This window comes from Mesocricetus auratus, unplaced genomic scaffold, assembly GCF_017639785.1.
Source record: "Mesocricetus auratus isolate SY011 unplaced genomic scaffold, BCM_Maur_2.0 Super-Scaffold_100013, whole genome shotgun sequence".
Classification (NCBI taxonomy): Eukaryota; Metazoa; Chordata; class Mammalia; order Rodentia; family Cricetidae; genus Mesocricetus; species Mesocricetus auratus.
Window position 1 is genome coordinate 28,857,904 of NW_024429196.1, and position 17,712 is coordinate 28,875,615.

Below are 17,712 nucleotides of genomic sequence, written 5' to 3' on the forward strand. Positions count from 1 at the left end.
TGCAGGCCTTAAGTGTGGAGGATCTGTAGCTAAAGCTGGCATCAGGCACCCAGAGTCCTTGTTGAGACTGGGCTTGCTAAGCCCCACAGGTTTAACAGGGCAGGTTCAGAGGGTTAGGAGATTCGCTAGTTAGAGACGTTTCAAGTGATGCTGATGTTGGAGGACACCCCCCCGTGTTATCAAGATTCTGGTGACATCCTTTAGGGATATAGTACCTGCTGCAGTATGACTAAAAATACAGTAAAACTAATTCTTTGACTCACAACAGTTCATACTTTGTATGTTATAAATTAGGCCTTGGGGGTCAATGAGATGGCTCAGTAAGTAAACGGGCTTGCTGCCAAGCCTGACTATCTGAGTTTGGTCCCATGACCCACGCGGTGGAAGAAAACCATCTACTGCAAGTTATCTTCTGAACTCTATAGGCGTACTGTGGAACATGTGTCCACCCCAAGCCTGCATGTGCTCACATACACAAACAGAAAATTTAAATGCCATTCTAAAAAAGGCTAAAAAGAAATTAGGCCTCAAGTGAACTGGTTAGCCAACCCACAACTCATGAGATGTTAGAGGAAAAACAAGTAGAGAATCATGTAAGTTGAGCAGTAGCAGCAATGTGTTTGTATAATACATTAATCTTAGCCTTCTTCTAAGTTAGCAAGTCAGTAATAGCGAACAGGCTAACCCAGAAATGTGGCTGTTGCCTAATTTTATTTTTTACATGGAGTTGAGGCTCTAAACTTTGACACTAAGTTTTTACAATCTGTTCATTTGTAACTGGGGACATTTCAGTATATGAACAAAACATGGGCAATTCACATGGACCCAAGCATACGCATCTGTCCACATTTCTTTCCCTTCTGATCCCCTTCCCAGGGCTGTCATGTCTCTGTACCTACAGCCTCCTTATGTGACAGAAATGGCCCATATCAGCATTACCGGTCCACTCTAGTACATGGAGGACTCCACCCAATACTATTCTGTCAATACCATCAGTTCATCTAAGAAGAGCTATTTCCGCTCCCTGTGGTAATACCAGTGAACACTGTATTTTCTCTGAAAAGTGTCACACGCCCTCAGGAGGAAGTGGGGTGTGGTGTTAAGGCAGCAGTAAACACAGGAGTGCTTTGCCATTGGTGTGCCCTGCAGTGACAGCTCACTCTGCTGTTTCTCATCCTGTCTCTGACACACACCACGTCACAACTCTTTGTTTGGAGGATAAGATGGCAAAAAAGTGAAGGTCAGGGTCTCGGTGCTTCACTTCCTGATCCCCTCTAAGAGAAGAGGCCAACCCTAAACTGAGGTCTCACAGCTTATCTAGTCTTAAGTCCCTATCAGATTCATGTATCTGGTGCAGCACCTTACAACCCAGTTGGAGGTTTAGCAATGTTTATTGAATAAATGTTTGTGTCCCCTCATCTACTTGGTGAGTAGTTTAGGCCTACTCTAGCCTTAGGAAGTGATCCATGGTATGAGTTATTATACTTTTATTAGGAAGCACTTAGAAGAATATATGGGAAAATCTTACAGGATCATATCTGCCCCCCTGCCACTCATAAGCATTTTATGTGGATTAATTCCTTGAATATAAAGAACATGGACAGACCCAATCCCTCAGAGGTTCCTAGAAAGTAGGTCTACTATAAGCCTTGTTTTGAACATATGAGAACATAGTCACAGAATTTCAGACATTTACTTAAGATACGGAGTTGGAGTATGATAGAGTTGACTTCATACTGTGGTAGCGTCATTTGCAAACCTATGAGCACCTTCATGTTTTCACTCATCCCAAGGTCTCTGTGCCCTGTGACTTCAGCCTCAGCTTCTCGTCAAGGCACCCTCTGACTCAGGCCCCGGCTCAGATTTGGCTTACCTGTTCCACATGGTGCAGTCTTCTTCACAGAGCATCAGTTTAGGAAGAAGGAATAAACATCACACAGGTGCATCGGGAAGGTGGCAAAGCCACAGCATCTCAGAGCTAGCTTCAGGGCTGCTGACACAACAGCATCACAAGATCAACTTTTCAGGGTCAACTTGACACAAGGACCAGAACTTTAAATTATGTCTGCGCCTGTAAAATGCAACATCTTCATGCTTGCCTTTCCACAGACAGAATTGCTGACTTTCCATATGACCCTGTTTCAAGAGGAAAAGGCAAGAGAGGGATAGAGCAGGACACTGGACATCCTCTTTTGACCCCTGTCCAGGTACATAGTCATATGTACCCACATAAACACATGCTCATAAACCACACTCAGATATGCTCCCATACACAAGGCATGCACATTAAAGAAAACTTTGAGTAAGCATAAAATAAAATTTCTGGCAGCTAAGAAAGCAGTGGGTTCTAGTCTAATTGACAATGTTAGATTTTTGCCTCTAAAATAATAATGTTTGTTATACTTAGTGCTCAGTGTTTGGGAACATAGTCATGGTAGGGTATTAAAACAATCCACAAATTCTTTAAGAGTCTTCTAATTAGTAGAATTTACTTCCACCCTTGGAATCAAAGCTGCTCTGGAATTTTCTCTGACCAGTTATATGTGTGGGAAGTATGTTGACTGAGTTCCATGCCCAGCCTTGAAAGGCTCAGTAGTGTTCTTCCTTTTCACCTTCTTCTAGTGCCACTGCCATGCAGACAAGCCCAGGAGGATGAGGGACCTCATGGAGAGAGCTGTCATAGCTGTCCCCATTGAGCCAGCTCACATGCCATAAGATGTGAGCTGTCCAACTGAGCACATCTCTAATTGATGGCAATTAATTATGAGCAATAAATAAGCGGTTGGTATTTACTTGTTAAGGTCATGTGTTGTGCAATAAAAAATAACTCAAGCAGCAGGAACGATGGAAAGGCACAGTTGTCATCTTCATGGGACCTGAAGGAGGAATGTAAGCTCACAAACCCTTGTTTTGGTAAATATATTAAGTCTCCAGGTAAGAAACTAATGGTGTAGACCTGTAATGCTAGATACTCAGAGGAGATCCCAAGTTTTTAAGTCATGAAGGAATCCTTAGGTTCAACTTTAGAGCTATCAAAGAAAAAAGAGCCAAGCATATAATTTGGTTTTTGTCATGAGTAAGTTTGCAGGAATGAGGAAATGAAGTTTGGGCTGGGAAAGAAGTTTTACTGAACCAAGACATTAAGTGGGACCCTTGAAGGATGGAAGACTAGATAGAAGGATGGCCACTGTGCTGGGCATGAAAGGAAGAAGATGTGGAAACAGGAGCAGTGTAAACAGAGACCTAGAGATGGACTGGGGCTGTACTCAGCAAGCAGAGAGTTCCAGGTAGCTTCTCTATGGAAGAAAGGCATTAATTAAATCCAAAACATAAAGGCTTTGAAATGTCAGACTAAGGATTATGGTTTAACTCAATGAAGATTCACAGCAATTTCTTAGACATTCGGGTAATTTAATCAAAATGATGCTTTTGTGGCTCCATTCATGTAAGTAGGACTATGTAGAGGAGTTGTTGACACACATCTTGGAGTGTCAGTAAGCAAAGAACACAGGTCAGAACCAGGGGTGCATGTAACCTTAAGGGCCATCCCTAGTGACCCACTTTGGTCATCCAGGCCCTACCTTCAGAAGATTCTATGGACTTCAAAATAGTGCCATAATCTAAGCACTAAGGGTTCAAAATATAAGCCTGGTGGAGACATTGCAAAGTTATTATACCAATCATATTTGCTGAGCAATTGTAATTGGAAGTCAAATTCTTTGGTTTCTTCATCCCCAATTTTAATTCTAATTACAGTGCATTTTCTCGTCTGCATGTTAAACATTTTGAGGCAAGTGATAACTGGTCATGGTTTGTTTGTTTCGTTGGCTGGCTGGTTGGTTGATTGGTTGGTTAGTTGGTGATTTGATTGATCTGAGGATTTTGAAACAGGTCTTACTATTAAATAGCCCAGGTTGATCTCAAACTTATGATCCTGCGTCAGTCTTGGAAATATAGACAAATGCAACCATGTCTAACTAGGCTACTGCTTTTGTTGTTGTTGTTGTTTCTTTTAAAATTTTTCTCACTCTTCTTTAGCACTGAGAATTTCCAATTAAACTGTAGCAATGAAATATTGCTCACTTTTTAAATTTAAAAAATGTAAGTGCTAGGTAGTTGGCTCAGTCAGTAAAGTGTTTGTTATGCAAATTTGAGGACCGGAGTTCAGACCCCAAACACCTAGGTGAAACATCCAAGCATCTTATCTGTGTTTGTAATTCCAGTGCTGGGGAGATACAATAAGGAAGATTCCAGGGGTGTGCTGGCCCAGAAATCTAGCAAAATAGGTGAGTCCTTGGTTCAGTGAGAGATCCTGTCGCAAAAAATAAATAAATAAAAAATAAGGATAGAGCAATTGAAGAAGACAACCATCATCAACTTCTTGCCTACACACACACACACACACACACACACACACACACACACACACATACTCATACACTATACTCACACACACACACACACAAATACTCTCTCCCTCTCTCTCTCTCTCTCTCTCTCTCTCTCTCTCTCACACACACACACACACACACACACACACACACACACACACACACAAACACACACAGGGTGCAGGAGATCATGCCTTCCGTGAGAACATCCATATTCTGCCAGTGACAGACACTGGGAAGTTTCCTTTGCTGTCCACTCACTTCCTTTATAACTCTCTGTCATTCCATTTGAGCACCAAGTGTCTTTACAGGTAAGAGAAATACATGAGGTAAACACCAGTATCCCCAGTCTCTGTGATCTAGCTTACATCTACTGCCAATTATATCTGACTCAGTGTAGCATCAAATCTATAAGCCAAAGACAAATTTGATCATACCTAACATTGAAAACATTGAACTCGGAAAAGTGAAGATCCTTCAGAAATTTTGAGTATATGTAATGATAGTATTTTTCAGCTTTGATAGCAAAACCATGGAAGATTGCATGGGTGAACTACTATCTATCATGATAAGTACTAAAACAAGATTATTGTATCAGAGGGTAGTAAGTAGTATATGAGAGATATATGTAGGGTTTTATGAGGACATGCTAGCAAAGCACAGACACGGGTCACATAATTCAGCCAACATGTGCCCTAAAAGACTGTTTATCCCCTCCTCCTGCCCTATTTGATACAAATCAATAGAGGAGAGAGACTATTAGAAAATGTGTGCGAGTTTTAATACTAATAACTAACATTTATTGAGAGTTTACTGGGTGCCAATCCCATTCTCAGCACCTTTCAGGTGTTTGCCCATTTAATTCTCACAGCCCTTGAAGAGTGCTAATGGGAACAGCAGTGCTTTCAAATGAGCGAACAGGCTTAGAGAGGTGAAATAACTCCTGCAGTCCAGCTCAGGAGGACATCAGTCTTCTGCCTGGGACAAGGGCTGGGAAGCCTCCTTAGGAGTGCACTTCCTCTACAGCTGTCTGGGCTCAGTTGAAACACCAGATGTTTCTGCAGGTAAAAGAAATATGCAAGAAAAATAATGTGCAATGTTACTTTTGAGCAGTAACTTCTTTGTCAAAAAATGCATTGAATACCTATGATAGATGGGGCGGGGAATTAACTGTGGAAGCATATAGATGATTCAGTATGGTCCTTGCTCTCAGAATCTAGTCCTTGTAGGAAAGACATTCAGGATGTGTGTGTGTGTGTGTGTGTGTGTGTGTGTGTGTGTGTGCACTAATGCAGTGGGTGGGAGGCTATGACAGAGTATCACCCCAGAACTCCTTTCATTCTCCTTCAGGGACATTGTTACACAATTTCAGTTTGTACTCATGCAGAGGGAAACTTGGTAAATATTTTATACATCAGAGCATTGACATTTGTACTTGGATTTGAGCCTTTCTTTTGAGGCATCCTGAGATTAAGCAGGAGACAATCCGGTGTATTTCCACTGGAGATCGGTGTGTGGTGGCTAAGATCTGGAAACACAAGCATGGCCCACAAGCCTCGAGACTTACATGAGGATAGAATAGTTCGAGAAGAGAGAGGACCAGCAGGGAATGCCTGGTCACTGGATACCAGATAATAGTTTGAGACTCAGACTCTATTAGTGTCTGCAAGATGAAGAAATAGGGCAGTTACTGTCCAGCAATGTACCCAGGAGGCCGAGAGACCCTGAAGGGATGTGTAATTGGGAAGGTGATGGAGGAAAAGGGAAGAAACTGGGGACTGAGTGAGAACTTCAAGGATGGATAAGGTGGAAAAATGAAGAATGGGGTGAAATAGGAAGATATTCCAGGAACAAGGTACAATTTTATTCAAAGTCTATAACTGTGAAACAGCTGAGTTTTGTAGGATCCTAAGAGAGTTTGGACTGCAGCATGGAGATATCAGGGAACGGAAGTGACCAAGATCAGGTGGGTATGGGGATGTGATGTAGAGTTAGGCTATGAAGAAGGGGATGGAGGTGGGGCAGAGATCATGGACATAGGTGGTGGAGCTTCAGCAGCAAGGTAAAGTCAAATCAGAGAGCCAGGATGCATGCCACGACATTAGTCACTGAAGTGGAAAGTAAAAGAGGGGGCAAGATAGCTGGATGACAGTGGGGAAGGCCCTTAATCCCAGTATTTGGAGGCAGAGGCAGGACAGTCTCTGGGTTGTAGGCCAGCCAGGTTTACATAGTGAGTTCCAGTGAGACCCTGACTCAAAAATGTTTTTTAATTAAAAAAGGGGGTGGGGGGAATTTGAATGGGAAGATGGAGCATTTCAGATGGTGCTTGGTGGGTACATATGGGGATACATATGGAAATAAGAGAGAGTGTTGAGTGTAACTTTATTGCTCAGCTACATGTATAGGACTTGATCCCTGCCCTGTTAAAAGCAGCTTGGCCTATCAGTCATCTTGCATACATGTGTTGTTATTTGTAGGGCTTTTGTGGATGGTGAAGAAAGATGAAATTGATTGACATTTACAGTTCACCAAACAGAATTTTGCAAGTCCCATTCTTAGGCATCCTGTATCTCACATACATTTGTTTGTATACAAAAATTCTCCTTTCTATTTTAATAGCCAAGTAAAATTTCCCTCTTCTCTCCATGAGTTCTGAGCCCCCAAAAGTAATTTGCAGAACTTTTCTATGTTAATTTCATCCCTCAGTGTTTGTCATAGATCTTCATTATTCTTGACGTACATGTCCACATGATGTATGTTTTATCTTCTAGATGTCAACATGTATGTCTTATCATGATACTGTGGTCAGACCTTTGGAAAAGGAGCCCCTGCCTAGGCTGGAAAACAGACACTACTATTGAGTAAACTGTCAAAATGCTCTGGGTGAGGATGTGAGAATCAATATATCTGTGGAAAACACACAAATCTGCATCACTTATTAAATATGAAATCTCTGCTACCTATGTAAGACCTCCAGGAGGAGAAAAGGTTTCACTGCAGTTTCTTTCCATTCTGTAATAGACACCCTTCTGCACTGTAACATAAACCCTGGCAAACCTAGAGATTTCCATCTATTCCTAAAACGGATTCATTTTGAGCTGCTGCTGCCTAGTTAGGAGCCTAACCTGGAAATAGCCTGTGACTACTCACCAAAGGTCAGGGTGGTAGTAACTTGGGCTCTGTGAATCAAGGATCCTTCCAGATTCAAATCAAAATTACCTTGCTTACCTTTACTAGTACACTATGAACCAAAACAAGAAGAGAGGAAGCAAGGATGTTGCCTTGTTACTGAACACTAGGTGATAGTTTCAGACCTGTGTGAACTTAAGACAAAACAGGCAGAAAAGAAAAAGTAGAGCTGGGGATACAGTAGATAGATAAGGCACTTACCCCACAAGCACAAAGACAGGAGTTCAAATCAACCTACACAGAAGCTAGACAAGTGCGGCAGTTGCCTATAATTCCAACACTCAAGAGGCAGAGATAGGGACCCTGAGACAAGCTGGCTAGCTAGAGTTACAGGCATTCATGAGCTCTGGCTTGAGCCAGAGACCCTCCCTCAACAAAAAAAAATGTGTAGAGCTGTCAAGATAGATACTCCATTTCAATTCTAGGCCTCCACACGCACATGTACTCACAATTACATGTACCCACACACATGCGAACATGCATACACACATACATGCTCATCACTCACACACATATATACATGCAAGAAAAAAACTATAGAGAAAAAGGTGTTGGCAGAGCAAGCAGAGATAGAGCTGCCAATGAAGATTCAGACGAAGGTGCTCATGAGACAGCTCAGGGGTGGAGAGCATAAGCTGTTCTTGTGGAGGGAGGGCCAGAGGTGGATTCCCAGCACTCACATTGGAAGGCTCACAACTGCCCGTATCTCCAGCTCCAGGCATCCAGCTCTGGCTTCTGGCTTCGTTGGCTATATGTATGTATTCACACATACTCACAAACACACTGACACATACATAAATAAAAATAATAAATCTTTAAAAATTAAAAAGAAAGAATAACAGCAACTGTTGAAATGTGTAGCCAACACTGTGATAATTTCCATTTAAAGCTCTGAGAAAACATAGCAAGAAATCTGGCTGTTATGAAGTACTTTCACTTTAGGACGAGACACAATCAAACAGTGGTCAATGGTTTAGAGGTTTGTAAAGTGGTTCCTAACATTTAATAGCTTAATTGCTTGTGTCTGTTTGAGTGTGTGTTTGTCTCTGACAAGAGTAAACCATATTGAAAATATCCAAAATAAATAGGGATCAGCTGCTAACTGCTGAAAGCCAATTCCGTGACACACATAAATAGACTACGTAAGAATGTTGTGGTGTCATATTAACTGGTGTGACTAAAATAGACGGGTTACTGTGTTTGGGGCATCTACTTGAAGAAACAAAAAGTTTGAAAATGTTTGCCTTGCTGTACAGCTATCAAGCATGACTGTTAGACTGAGCAAGATTTACCCTTAGTTCTCACTGTGGAGGTTAGCCACAGACTTTCCAAAGAGCTCTTCCTCTGCAAGCCAGTCTGCAGTCCATGGAGGATCCAGCAATATGCTTGTCAGAGAAAGAAATAAACACTTTTCTTCAGATGGATAGCAGGCCCATTGGAAGTGCTGGCAGTCCAAGATAAAACACTAAGTGGAGATGGAACGCTAAAAATAATACATCTTAGGGCTCCTTAAATACAGCATTTGTCTTTTGTCATTTTTCTAGGGAACAACCATGTCGCCATTTCTTCGGATTGGTTTATCCAACTTCGACTGTGGTACCTGCCAGTCTTGTCAGGGCGAGGCCATGAACCCCTACTGCGCTGTGCTGGTCAAAGAGTATGTGGAATCTGGTAGGTTAATTGGGAACAGGGTTGGGGAGGAAGTGGAGGGAGAGGTGGCTTAGCTAGACATCATGTGGGAGACAAGACCCTCCATGACCTTTCAGGACAATTGACAGAACTGAATTTCACAGTTTAGGACACCGGTACCCAACAAAGACCAAATACTTTTTTAAGAACCCAGGTTTAGTTAACGGTTCTGACCAGATCTATTTCACTGTGCCATTTTTTCCACATAAACAAAGATAGGAGAATATTAAGTTGGGGAAATTAGATCAGGGGCTAAAGGAGAAGGAATCTAGGAGGTCGAGTATATTAAGTATTACTTGTACTAATAACTCACTGTTATCAATGACTACAGGTAAAGCCTGTCTAATCCTAGATCTTGGCATCAACTCCAAAGACTGCTTGCTGTATCATTGCCTCAACTGAGAGAGGAAGGAAGCAATCTATTAGCATCCCCATGAATAAAAGAAGATTTCTGTTTTATTAACTGTGACTATATATACAGGAAATTCACGATGAGGAGAAAATTTGGCTCCTGTACCCAAGACTGTTTTTGTTGGTTTAGATAGCTCTGTCAAAACAATCCCATTGGGTAAGGAATACCTAGGTGATCGTGCCCTCTAAGTTCCCTCTTGATTCATGCCTCTTAATTCCAATATTTTTAAGTCTCTTCCAAAGGAAAGATATGAAGCTATTTATTCCAAGACCTTCCCAGGCTCCCTGCCTTGCTCTATATTCCTGTATGCAGAAGGGTAGAGGTAAAGAATGTATCTCAGTTCAGTTACACACACACACACACACACACACACACACACACACACACGCACACACACACTTATGGAGAGCCACGATGAGGGCCCTGAGGCTTGAGCAGACGGAAAAACACACTAAAGTGTCTACAAAGTCTTCCTTCAGACTTTCTAGTCTCGCAGAGGAAAACAGATGATAAGCAAAGTTACAGTGTGCTGAGTAGCAGTGAGGTCTGAGAAGGAGAGCAAGAGGAGAAAGGACCAAGAGAAGTGAACATTAAGAGTGTCTGTCAGAGACTGGGAGCATTGGCGGATACAAGAGGAAACTGAGGCACGTATTGAGAGCCTCTAGCTAGGAGCTGGAGAATCTGAATTCTGCCATTCCATTTTATCATGCTGTGTCCCCCATGCCCATCTCCCTTCATGCTCGCTTCATCTCTCTAGCTGCTCTGAATGCATCAAAGCCTAGGAGACTGTCTGGATGCCCTTGGTTCTCTTCTACCCAGAGTTCTCTACTGTCTTAAAAGTGAAAATGCCGCCTGCTCCCACCTAAACCCTTCCAAATGTCACAGACATCTTTGAAGTGTAAAATGGCTGGGTTTTTTCAAAGCTGCTTTTGACTTAATGGGTTTTGTGGATCTGGTCCTCCTTCCAGATTCAGGTCTCACTGACGTTAGCCTCCTGCCAATCTTCCCCGCCCCCACTCCCTTACTTTCTTTCTTTTCCTTTTTTCCCCTTCCTCTTCTTTTGGCCTTGCTTTTTAACTTGATCTCATCAGCCACATAGATCAAGAGACCCTGTCAGAAAAGAACAAAACTATTTTTCCAACAGGTTGGTCTGTGACCTTTGATATTTTTTTTCAGGTTACAATCTAAAAGATTCCTTCTCCAGAATTTAAGCAAGTTTCCATATTTAGGGTGTGAGGTTGCATTTTTCATGATGAATTTGGGGAATGGGAGCAAATCAGAAACAGTGCTGTCAGCCTGGGACCCTTTGAAAACAACAGCTCTCAATGTTCACACACAGACAGGCATGCTGGTTAATTATAACTGTGAACTTGACACAGTCTAGAATCACCTGGGGAGAGCATCTAAATGAGGAGTTACCTAGATTGTCTTGGCCTGTGGGCAGTCTTTGGGGAATTATCTTGACTGTTAATTAATGTAGGAATACCTGGTCCATTTGGGTGTCACCATTCCCTAGGTAGGGGTTCACAAACTATAAGAGAGGAAAAAAATTAGTCAAAAGCAGGCAATCAAGCCAGTAGGCTTGCAAGAATGCAATGCTCCCTGCTGTCAATTGTGGTTGTTCTGTGACTAGTTACTTGAGTTCCTGGCTTGACATCCCCCTCAGTGAGACTGCAACCTGGGATTTCAACCCAAGTAAACCCTTTCTTGCTCAAGTCACTTTTTGTCAAGGCATTTTATCACAGCAACAAAAATGGAACTAGAACAATAGGATCCTGGTTCTGGTCTACTTTTTAGGCAAATTTTAACCAGTAACTGACTCTTGGATGCCTGCCCTTCTCTGAGCATGGAAAATGGTTGTAGTGAAAAGGAATAATTTAACAGGGAAGCTTAGAGACTATGATAAATAAGATCATCATTAATTTTCAAAGAACCCAATCTATCACTTGTTTTTTTAACCTAACCATAAAAATCTCTCCCTCCCTTCATAGGAGCTCATGAGTTCCCAACCCCAAATTGGGGAGCTATTGACAGTTGGTGGCTTCTGAGAGAGAGTGAGTTAGTTTTCCTTACAGCTGTGACTCCTGGTAGGTTGACCAGGATCCAGTGGATGTCTCCATACCAAAGTATATGGAGAACACAACAAAGTGGACTTGCTGGAGTATGGAGGAGGATGAAGGGGAGGAGGAGGAGGAGAAGACAATGACAAGGAGACTGCAAGTTGGGAGGGAGTAGAGAAGTGGAGGGTGGGTCAGAGGTGAATCTGGGAGGAATTATGAGGATAAATGAAGGTAGAAACTATCATAATACATTGCGTTATGTATGCATTTCTCAAAGAATTAATAAAATTTATATTAATTTTAATCACTTTCCTATTCAATCCTTAACAATCCATAGTTTATACCTCTACTGGCTAAGTTTCCCTAAAGTTTAAAATTTCAGCTTTTTCAACTCTTTGTATATCCTCAAGATAATAGCTACTGCTAAATGCTCGTTCTATTTAGCCTCCTGTGTTATAAAAGAATGTAAGAATGTCTACACATTTCCACTTTAAGCAGATTTTTTCTTTGCATTACCAATGTCTCTGAATTGCTAAATATGATATCTAATAGGCTTATAAACAATCAAATACTGCTGCAGTTCTCTGCTATTGAAACGATCAAAGACTATAAACCAGAGAAAAGCCATTGTGGGTAGATGTAACAAAATGACTTAATTCCATTTATAAAGTCTTGTCCCTGCCAGGCCGCTTCTGGGGCAGATCTCGTAAAGAAATCGGCCTGGTCACACAACTCCTGGTCCTGTGACCAGGATCCTGTCTTCACATGCAGGTCTGCTGTTGACGTTGCTGGTCCCTTTTCAGCACTTGCCAGCCTTTGCTTAGGGTGCATCGGTAGATCAAGTTAAAAAGCTAGGCCAAAAGAAGAGGAAGCTGAGTGCAGAGACACATGCTTGTGATCATAGCACTTGAGAGGCTAATGTAGGGAGATAGAGAACTCAAGGCCAGCATGAGCTGCACAGTGGGCTATCTAGTGACACGCTGTCTAAAGGAAAGAAGAGAGAGAGAGAGAGAGAGAGAGAGAGAGAGAGAGAGAGAGAGAGAGAGAGAGGAGGAAGTAAGGGTTCATTGTTTTAAAGACTGTTGCTACTGTGTTTGTTGCAAATAAAAAATCAAAAAAAAACTAAAGAATCATTCCTTATAAGTTTAACTTATGCCATTGTATCTTTCATATAAATATAGTAGTTTTAGTGGGACTTCATTTTCATCAGATGCCAGAACAAGTAACCAGTCATATAACCAAGTTATTATAGGATAAGAAAGGAAGGTTTTAAAAGACATAAAAGTTTGGAATTTTTTCTTGGTTAGTGTGTTAGGAGGAGATATGTGTGGTTGTGTTTCTTGGATTTTTTTGCTTGTTATTTTTCTGAGACATAGTCTTGCTACAAAGCACAGAGTGACTGTGAACTCTCCACCCTCCTATCTCATCCTCCTATGTCAAGTGTTCCAGGTATCCATCACCATGCCCAGCCATAAAGCATTTTTAAGGTTATTTCCTCAGATGCTCTCTGTCGAAGTAAAGCCAAAAAACAAAACCACAACAACAAAAACAAAACATTGACTGGGAAAGGAACATTTTCAGTTGAAGTGATTTTCAGATGGTTGTTACTTAAACTACCCAGATTGGATTTGTAAGATGCAATGTTTTACCTTGCATCTAAACATGGGCCTATCTTATTCTTCCCTAGATTGTCTCAGAGTGATTCTTTGCCTCAGAATAATTATGTATATGAGAGCAGTGGGAATGGCAGCCACTATCAAATGGAATTGAATTGTTCTCCAGAGTTTGCAGAAGAGTAATGAGACAGTATTTTTCTCTTCCTAGAAAATGGACAAATGTACATCCAGAAAAAGCCAACCATGTACCCACCCTGGGACAGCACCTTCGATGCCCACATTAACAAGGGAAGAGTGATGCAGATCATTGTGAAGGGCAAAAATGTGGACCTCATATCAGAAACAACGGTGGAGCTCTACTCCCTGGCGGAGAGATGCCGGAAGAACAATGGAAGGACAGAAATATGGGTAAGTATCAGAGCTGTGAACTGTATGTACCCTAATCTTGAACTTCTGATCCTCTTCCCTCACCTCCCAAGTGCTGGGTTTACAGGTATGTGCCACCACACTCAGCCAGTATGCACCATGACGCTAGCTGTTGAATAGCTTGAAATGTCCCTGTCATCCCAAAGGCATGAGGAGGACACTAGCTGTGGATAAGCAGACTGTCACATATTCCTTGGTGATTTGACAATTAAAATGATTAGTCGTGGACTGCAGAATGTATTGAAAACCTTGAATCTCTTGGATGCCTATGTATGGAGAGAAGGGTCTCAGGTTATAAATAACAGTTATTGATTTATTACTCTTAAGTACACCTGGAAATATCACTAATTCCCCTTCACTGGGATTCCAGGCATGCACTAAACACAAGTGTGCACTTGTAAGACTTCATTCTGCAGTCTAGGACTGTTGGATGTCAGTACATAGCAGCATTCACCACCTCATTTAGTTACCTAGCTTACTTTCTGTATTTTTTTTTCTTTTTTCTAATTTAAATTAGAAACAAGCTTGCTTCACATGTCAATCCAAGCTCCCTCTCCCCTCCTCCCCCACCCCCCACCAGCCCTCCCAGTCCCCCACCCACTCCCCACTCAGTTCCCCAGGGAGAGTGAGGTCCTCCATGGGGGATCTCCAGAGTCTGTCATTTCGTTCAGGGCATTTTTAAACCTTATTTTTTTAGGGTTATTTCTTGGTTTACTTTTATTTCAAGTGCCCCCAGATTATTTTGAATTTGTATTTTATCTTGTTTCTGTGGTTATCAGCTGTTTAAAATGGATTTCTTTATTTACCAAAATAAAAAAAAAAGATTTTCTCAAATTGCCATTCATATCCATGCTGGCTACAAAAGCCACACTGGTGTCCTTGTGTGCTTCCCATGGTTGCAAGTATTTGCAAGGTTTTCCCAGTCACTCCCCAGTGCTTTATAAAACATGACTTTGCAATAGCTTCCAGATTTAATTTCCTCTATCACCACCTCTTCCCGAATGTTGTTAATCCTGTGTGACCAAGTTTCAGAGTTTCCTTTGAAAATGGGCCTCAAATTCCCCTCATCTTGTTCTGGTTTTGCCTCCATTTTTACTATACCAGAAATTAGAAAATGGTGGTGTCCATTGTTATGATCTAAAGAATTCCTCTTTACACTAATCAGTTTGTATGAGAATTTATAGCTATTGTAAAAACATAGCTTTATTGCGTCATAAAGTCTGATAGCAAGGTACTACCAGTCTTTTAGAGTTCTTTGAAGACTTGGTGATTTGCACAGAGTCATGCAACCAAAAAATGGTCTGTCAATGATTTCAAATTTAACTCTGGATTCAACGGGACATTTCCTGCTGTCTCTCCCTTATTACAGGCAACCATTGCTAGATCTTGTCTTAATCTATTTATTCCACTAACGGCATAACATGATGATTTTACACTTATCATATGTGTACATGCATGTGTATACATACATATATTAAAACATATATTTACATAGGTATCTCTGAAAGAGTGACATCTGTGTCCTTTTTACTCTTTCATATGTCACATTACATGGTATCCTGCATAAGCCTTTAAAATAGCACATTGCTCTGGTATCTTCTACATGATACTGTCTATAAGTTTATAAATAGATGTATACATATATATATACATATAGTATCCATATAATTATAATATATAGAATATATAAATACTATGCATATGCTTATTCTAGAATATATACCAGATAATATAATTACTCATATATGCATATATATGTAACATATACAAAACTTTCAAGAACCACGTAATTAAAATTTTCTGTGGTCATTTTACAAATTCTTGTGATAGAAAAAGGATACTCCATGGAATATACCCAGATCTACCTAGATGCTGAGCCCACATAGTAAGCAAAAGAGAGCCCCTCAGAGCAGGATTTATCTTTACTACCTAAAACCTATTTTTCCCAAGAGAGCAAGGCTTGGCATGCAGGATTCTCTGTCATGAGTAGTATCTGGGGGTGTGCTCTTGTGCTCTTCACGTAAGCACCATAACAAGGAAACAGATTCTGTTTTTGAATTTTGTTCCTCATCAATCTTGACCCTCAAGCAAAATGAATGAATTGCCAAGGCATTCTGTACAAGGACAGTCACTGTCCCAGGTGCTGCTAATGATATCAGTGAACATGATGATGATAAACTCGTGTGGAGAAGAAAGATTGTTCACTAGTGGAACTCTGCCATCAGCCATGTAGCTAATTCCTAGAGCCCGGGTTGGTTTCACATCCTGACGGAGTTTCTCTCCTTCTCTTGCCCAGTTAGAGCTGAAACCTCAAGGCCGAATGCTAATGAATGCAAGATACTTTCTGGAAATGAGCGGCAAGTGATATTTCTTCTTCCTGTTTGGGGGTGAGGAGGGCATGGCTTATTCAGTGAAAGCTCATTTTGCTTCTGCAATATCCTAGAAAAGGATTAGGGGAAAAGAGAAATGCAAAGAATTCTATTAAAACTCTCAATGGTGCTCAGGCAGGAATGGAAATCAATTGTCCTGGCCACATAAACAGAACAAATATGAACTCATGAGCATGGTATAAATGCAAACATAAAATATTAACAGAGATGATCTCTAAATGATGTAAACTTACATGTCTGGTGCCTTTGTAGTCTCTCTATTTTAGTTTTGGGAATTTAATGGAAATAAAAAAGGGTGCTCCTGCATTGCTGTGTGCAAACACATTACCTATTTATAAATGATGTTCTATACTCAGCATTCCACTATCCTAGAATACAAAATAAGAAACTGAAAATATTTTCTATAAAACTAGTATCAAATGTGAAGGTCTAAAGTTAGCCACCTCCCATCCTTTTAGGAATAAGGAAGGAAAAACTGCATTGTCAAAGAGTTTCAGTTCCATGTCACACATAAACTTGGGTCCCAGAAGTTGAGCTTACAGGCACTATGTGTGAACTGGGTATCTGTGACAGCCAGTCACTACAGTCTCTGTGAATTAAATGCCACCATTTATAGAATCCTAAGCCACAGAATAAGCAAGTGAGTTCAATAATGATAAAATGTTTTTAGTTACTACTTTTTACTTCAGGTTCGGTATCCCTTATCCAAAAATGCTTAAGACCAGAAAGGTTTCAGATTTTGAATTATTTGGGGAGTTAGGGTATTTGTTATTTGGGGATTTGAATCCAAGTCTGGACAGAAAACTCTTTTATATTTCATATAAAAGTTACACACCAACCTGAAGATAATGTTATATGGTATTTTGAATAATTTTGTACATGAGGCAATGCTTTATGGTATAGAAATTTCTAGTTGTGAATCTTATCTGTGCTTAAAATATGTTTAGCATTTTTGGATTTTGGACTCAAACTGTACCAATAAGAAATGAGTTTTAGTTTAGAAATTTACAGTTTTTATTTAACCTATATGTCAGAATATGCCCACATTCAAATAGCATTGACAAGCAGAAAAAAAACTTGAACACTTACCAGGTGTTTAGAAATACTAAGGCATGGTTATTAGACTTTTTAGATCTGCTAATGAGGTTACAGCTGTGTGCTTTGTTTTTGTGTTCTGAAAAAAAGCAACGTAAGGAAGAAATCCTTTGGGCTCAAAATCAAAAAGATACAGTTGACCATGGGTGGGAGTAGGACCATGGCAGCAAAGACTCAAAGCTGATTAAGCCCAAGTCACACATCAATGTCACATTAAGGAAAGAAACAAAGCGCTTCCCCTTGAAGCCATTTAACCAAGTGCGAGTCCAGATTTGGATTCTCTACTCCATGCTCCCTGTGCCTTCCATCCTGTCTGTTGAATGAGTCTGAATCTGTGCCTGCCTGAAGTCTGTCTTATGAATCTGTTCCTGTGTGTGTGTGTGTGTGTTTGTGTGTGTGTGTGATGTGTCTCTATATGTGAATGGTATCTGCCTGAGTGATGTG

The 17,712-nt window shown here is 40.8% G+C and overlaps 1 protein-coding gene across 3 annotated transcripts in view; it reads left to right on the forward strand.

Moving 5' to 3' along the window:
* Nucleotides 1-17,712, forward strand: part of Prkcq (protein kinase C theta) — a 136,454-nt gene that overhangs the window by 42,944 nt on the left and 75,798 nt on the right. For 2 of the 3 annotated variants that reach the window (XM_005071722.4, XM_040755536.1), the window contains exons 2-4: nt 9,125-9,251; nt 13,566-13,765; nt 16,080-16,140. In XM_005071722.4, coding sequence (XP_005071779.1) covers nt 9,134-9,251; nt 13,566-13,765; nt 16,080-16,140 — 379 coding nt within the window. In that variant the 5' untranslated portion in view covers nt 9,125-9,133. Of the gene's footprint in view, nt 1-9,124; nt 9,252-13,565; nt 13,766-16,079; nt 16,141-17,712 lie in introns of those variants that run through there. The other variant, XM_013114617.3, reaches the window with a different exon arrangement.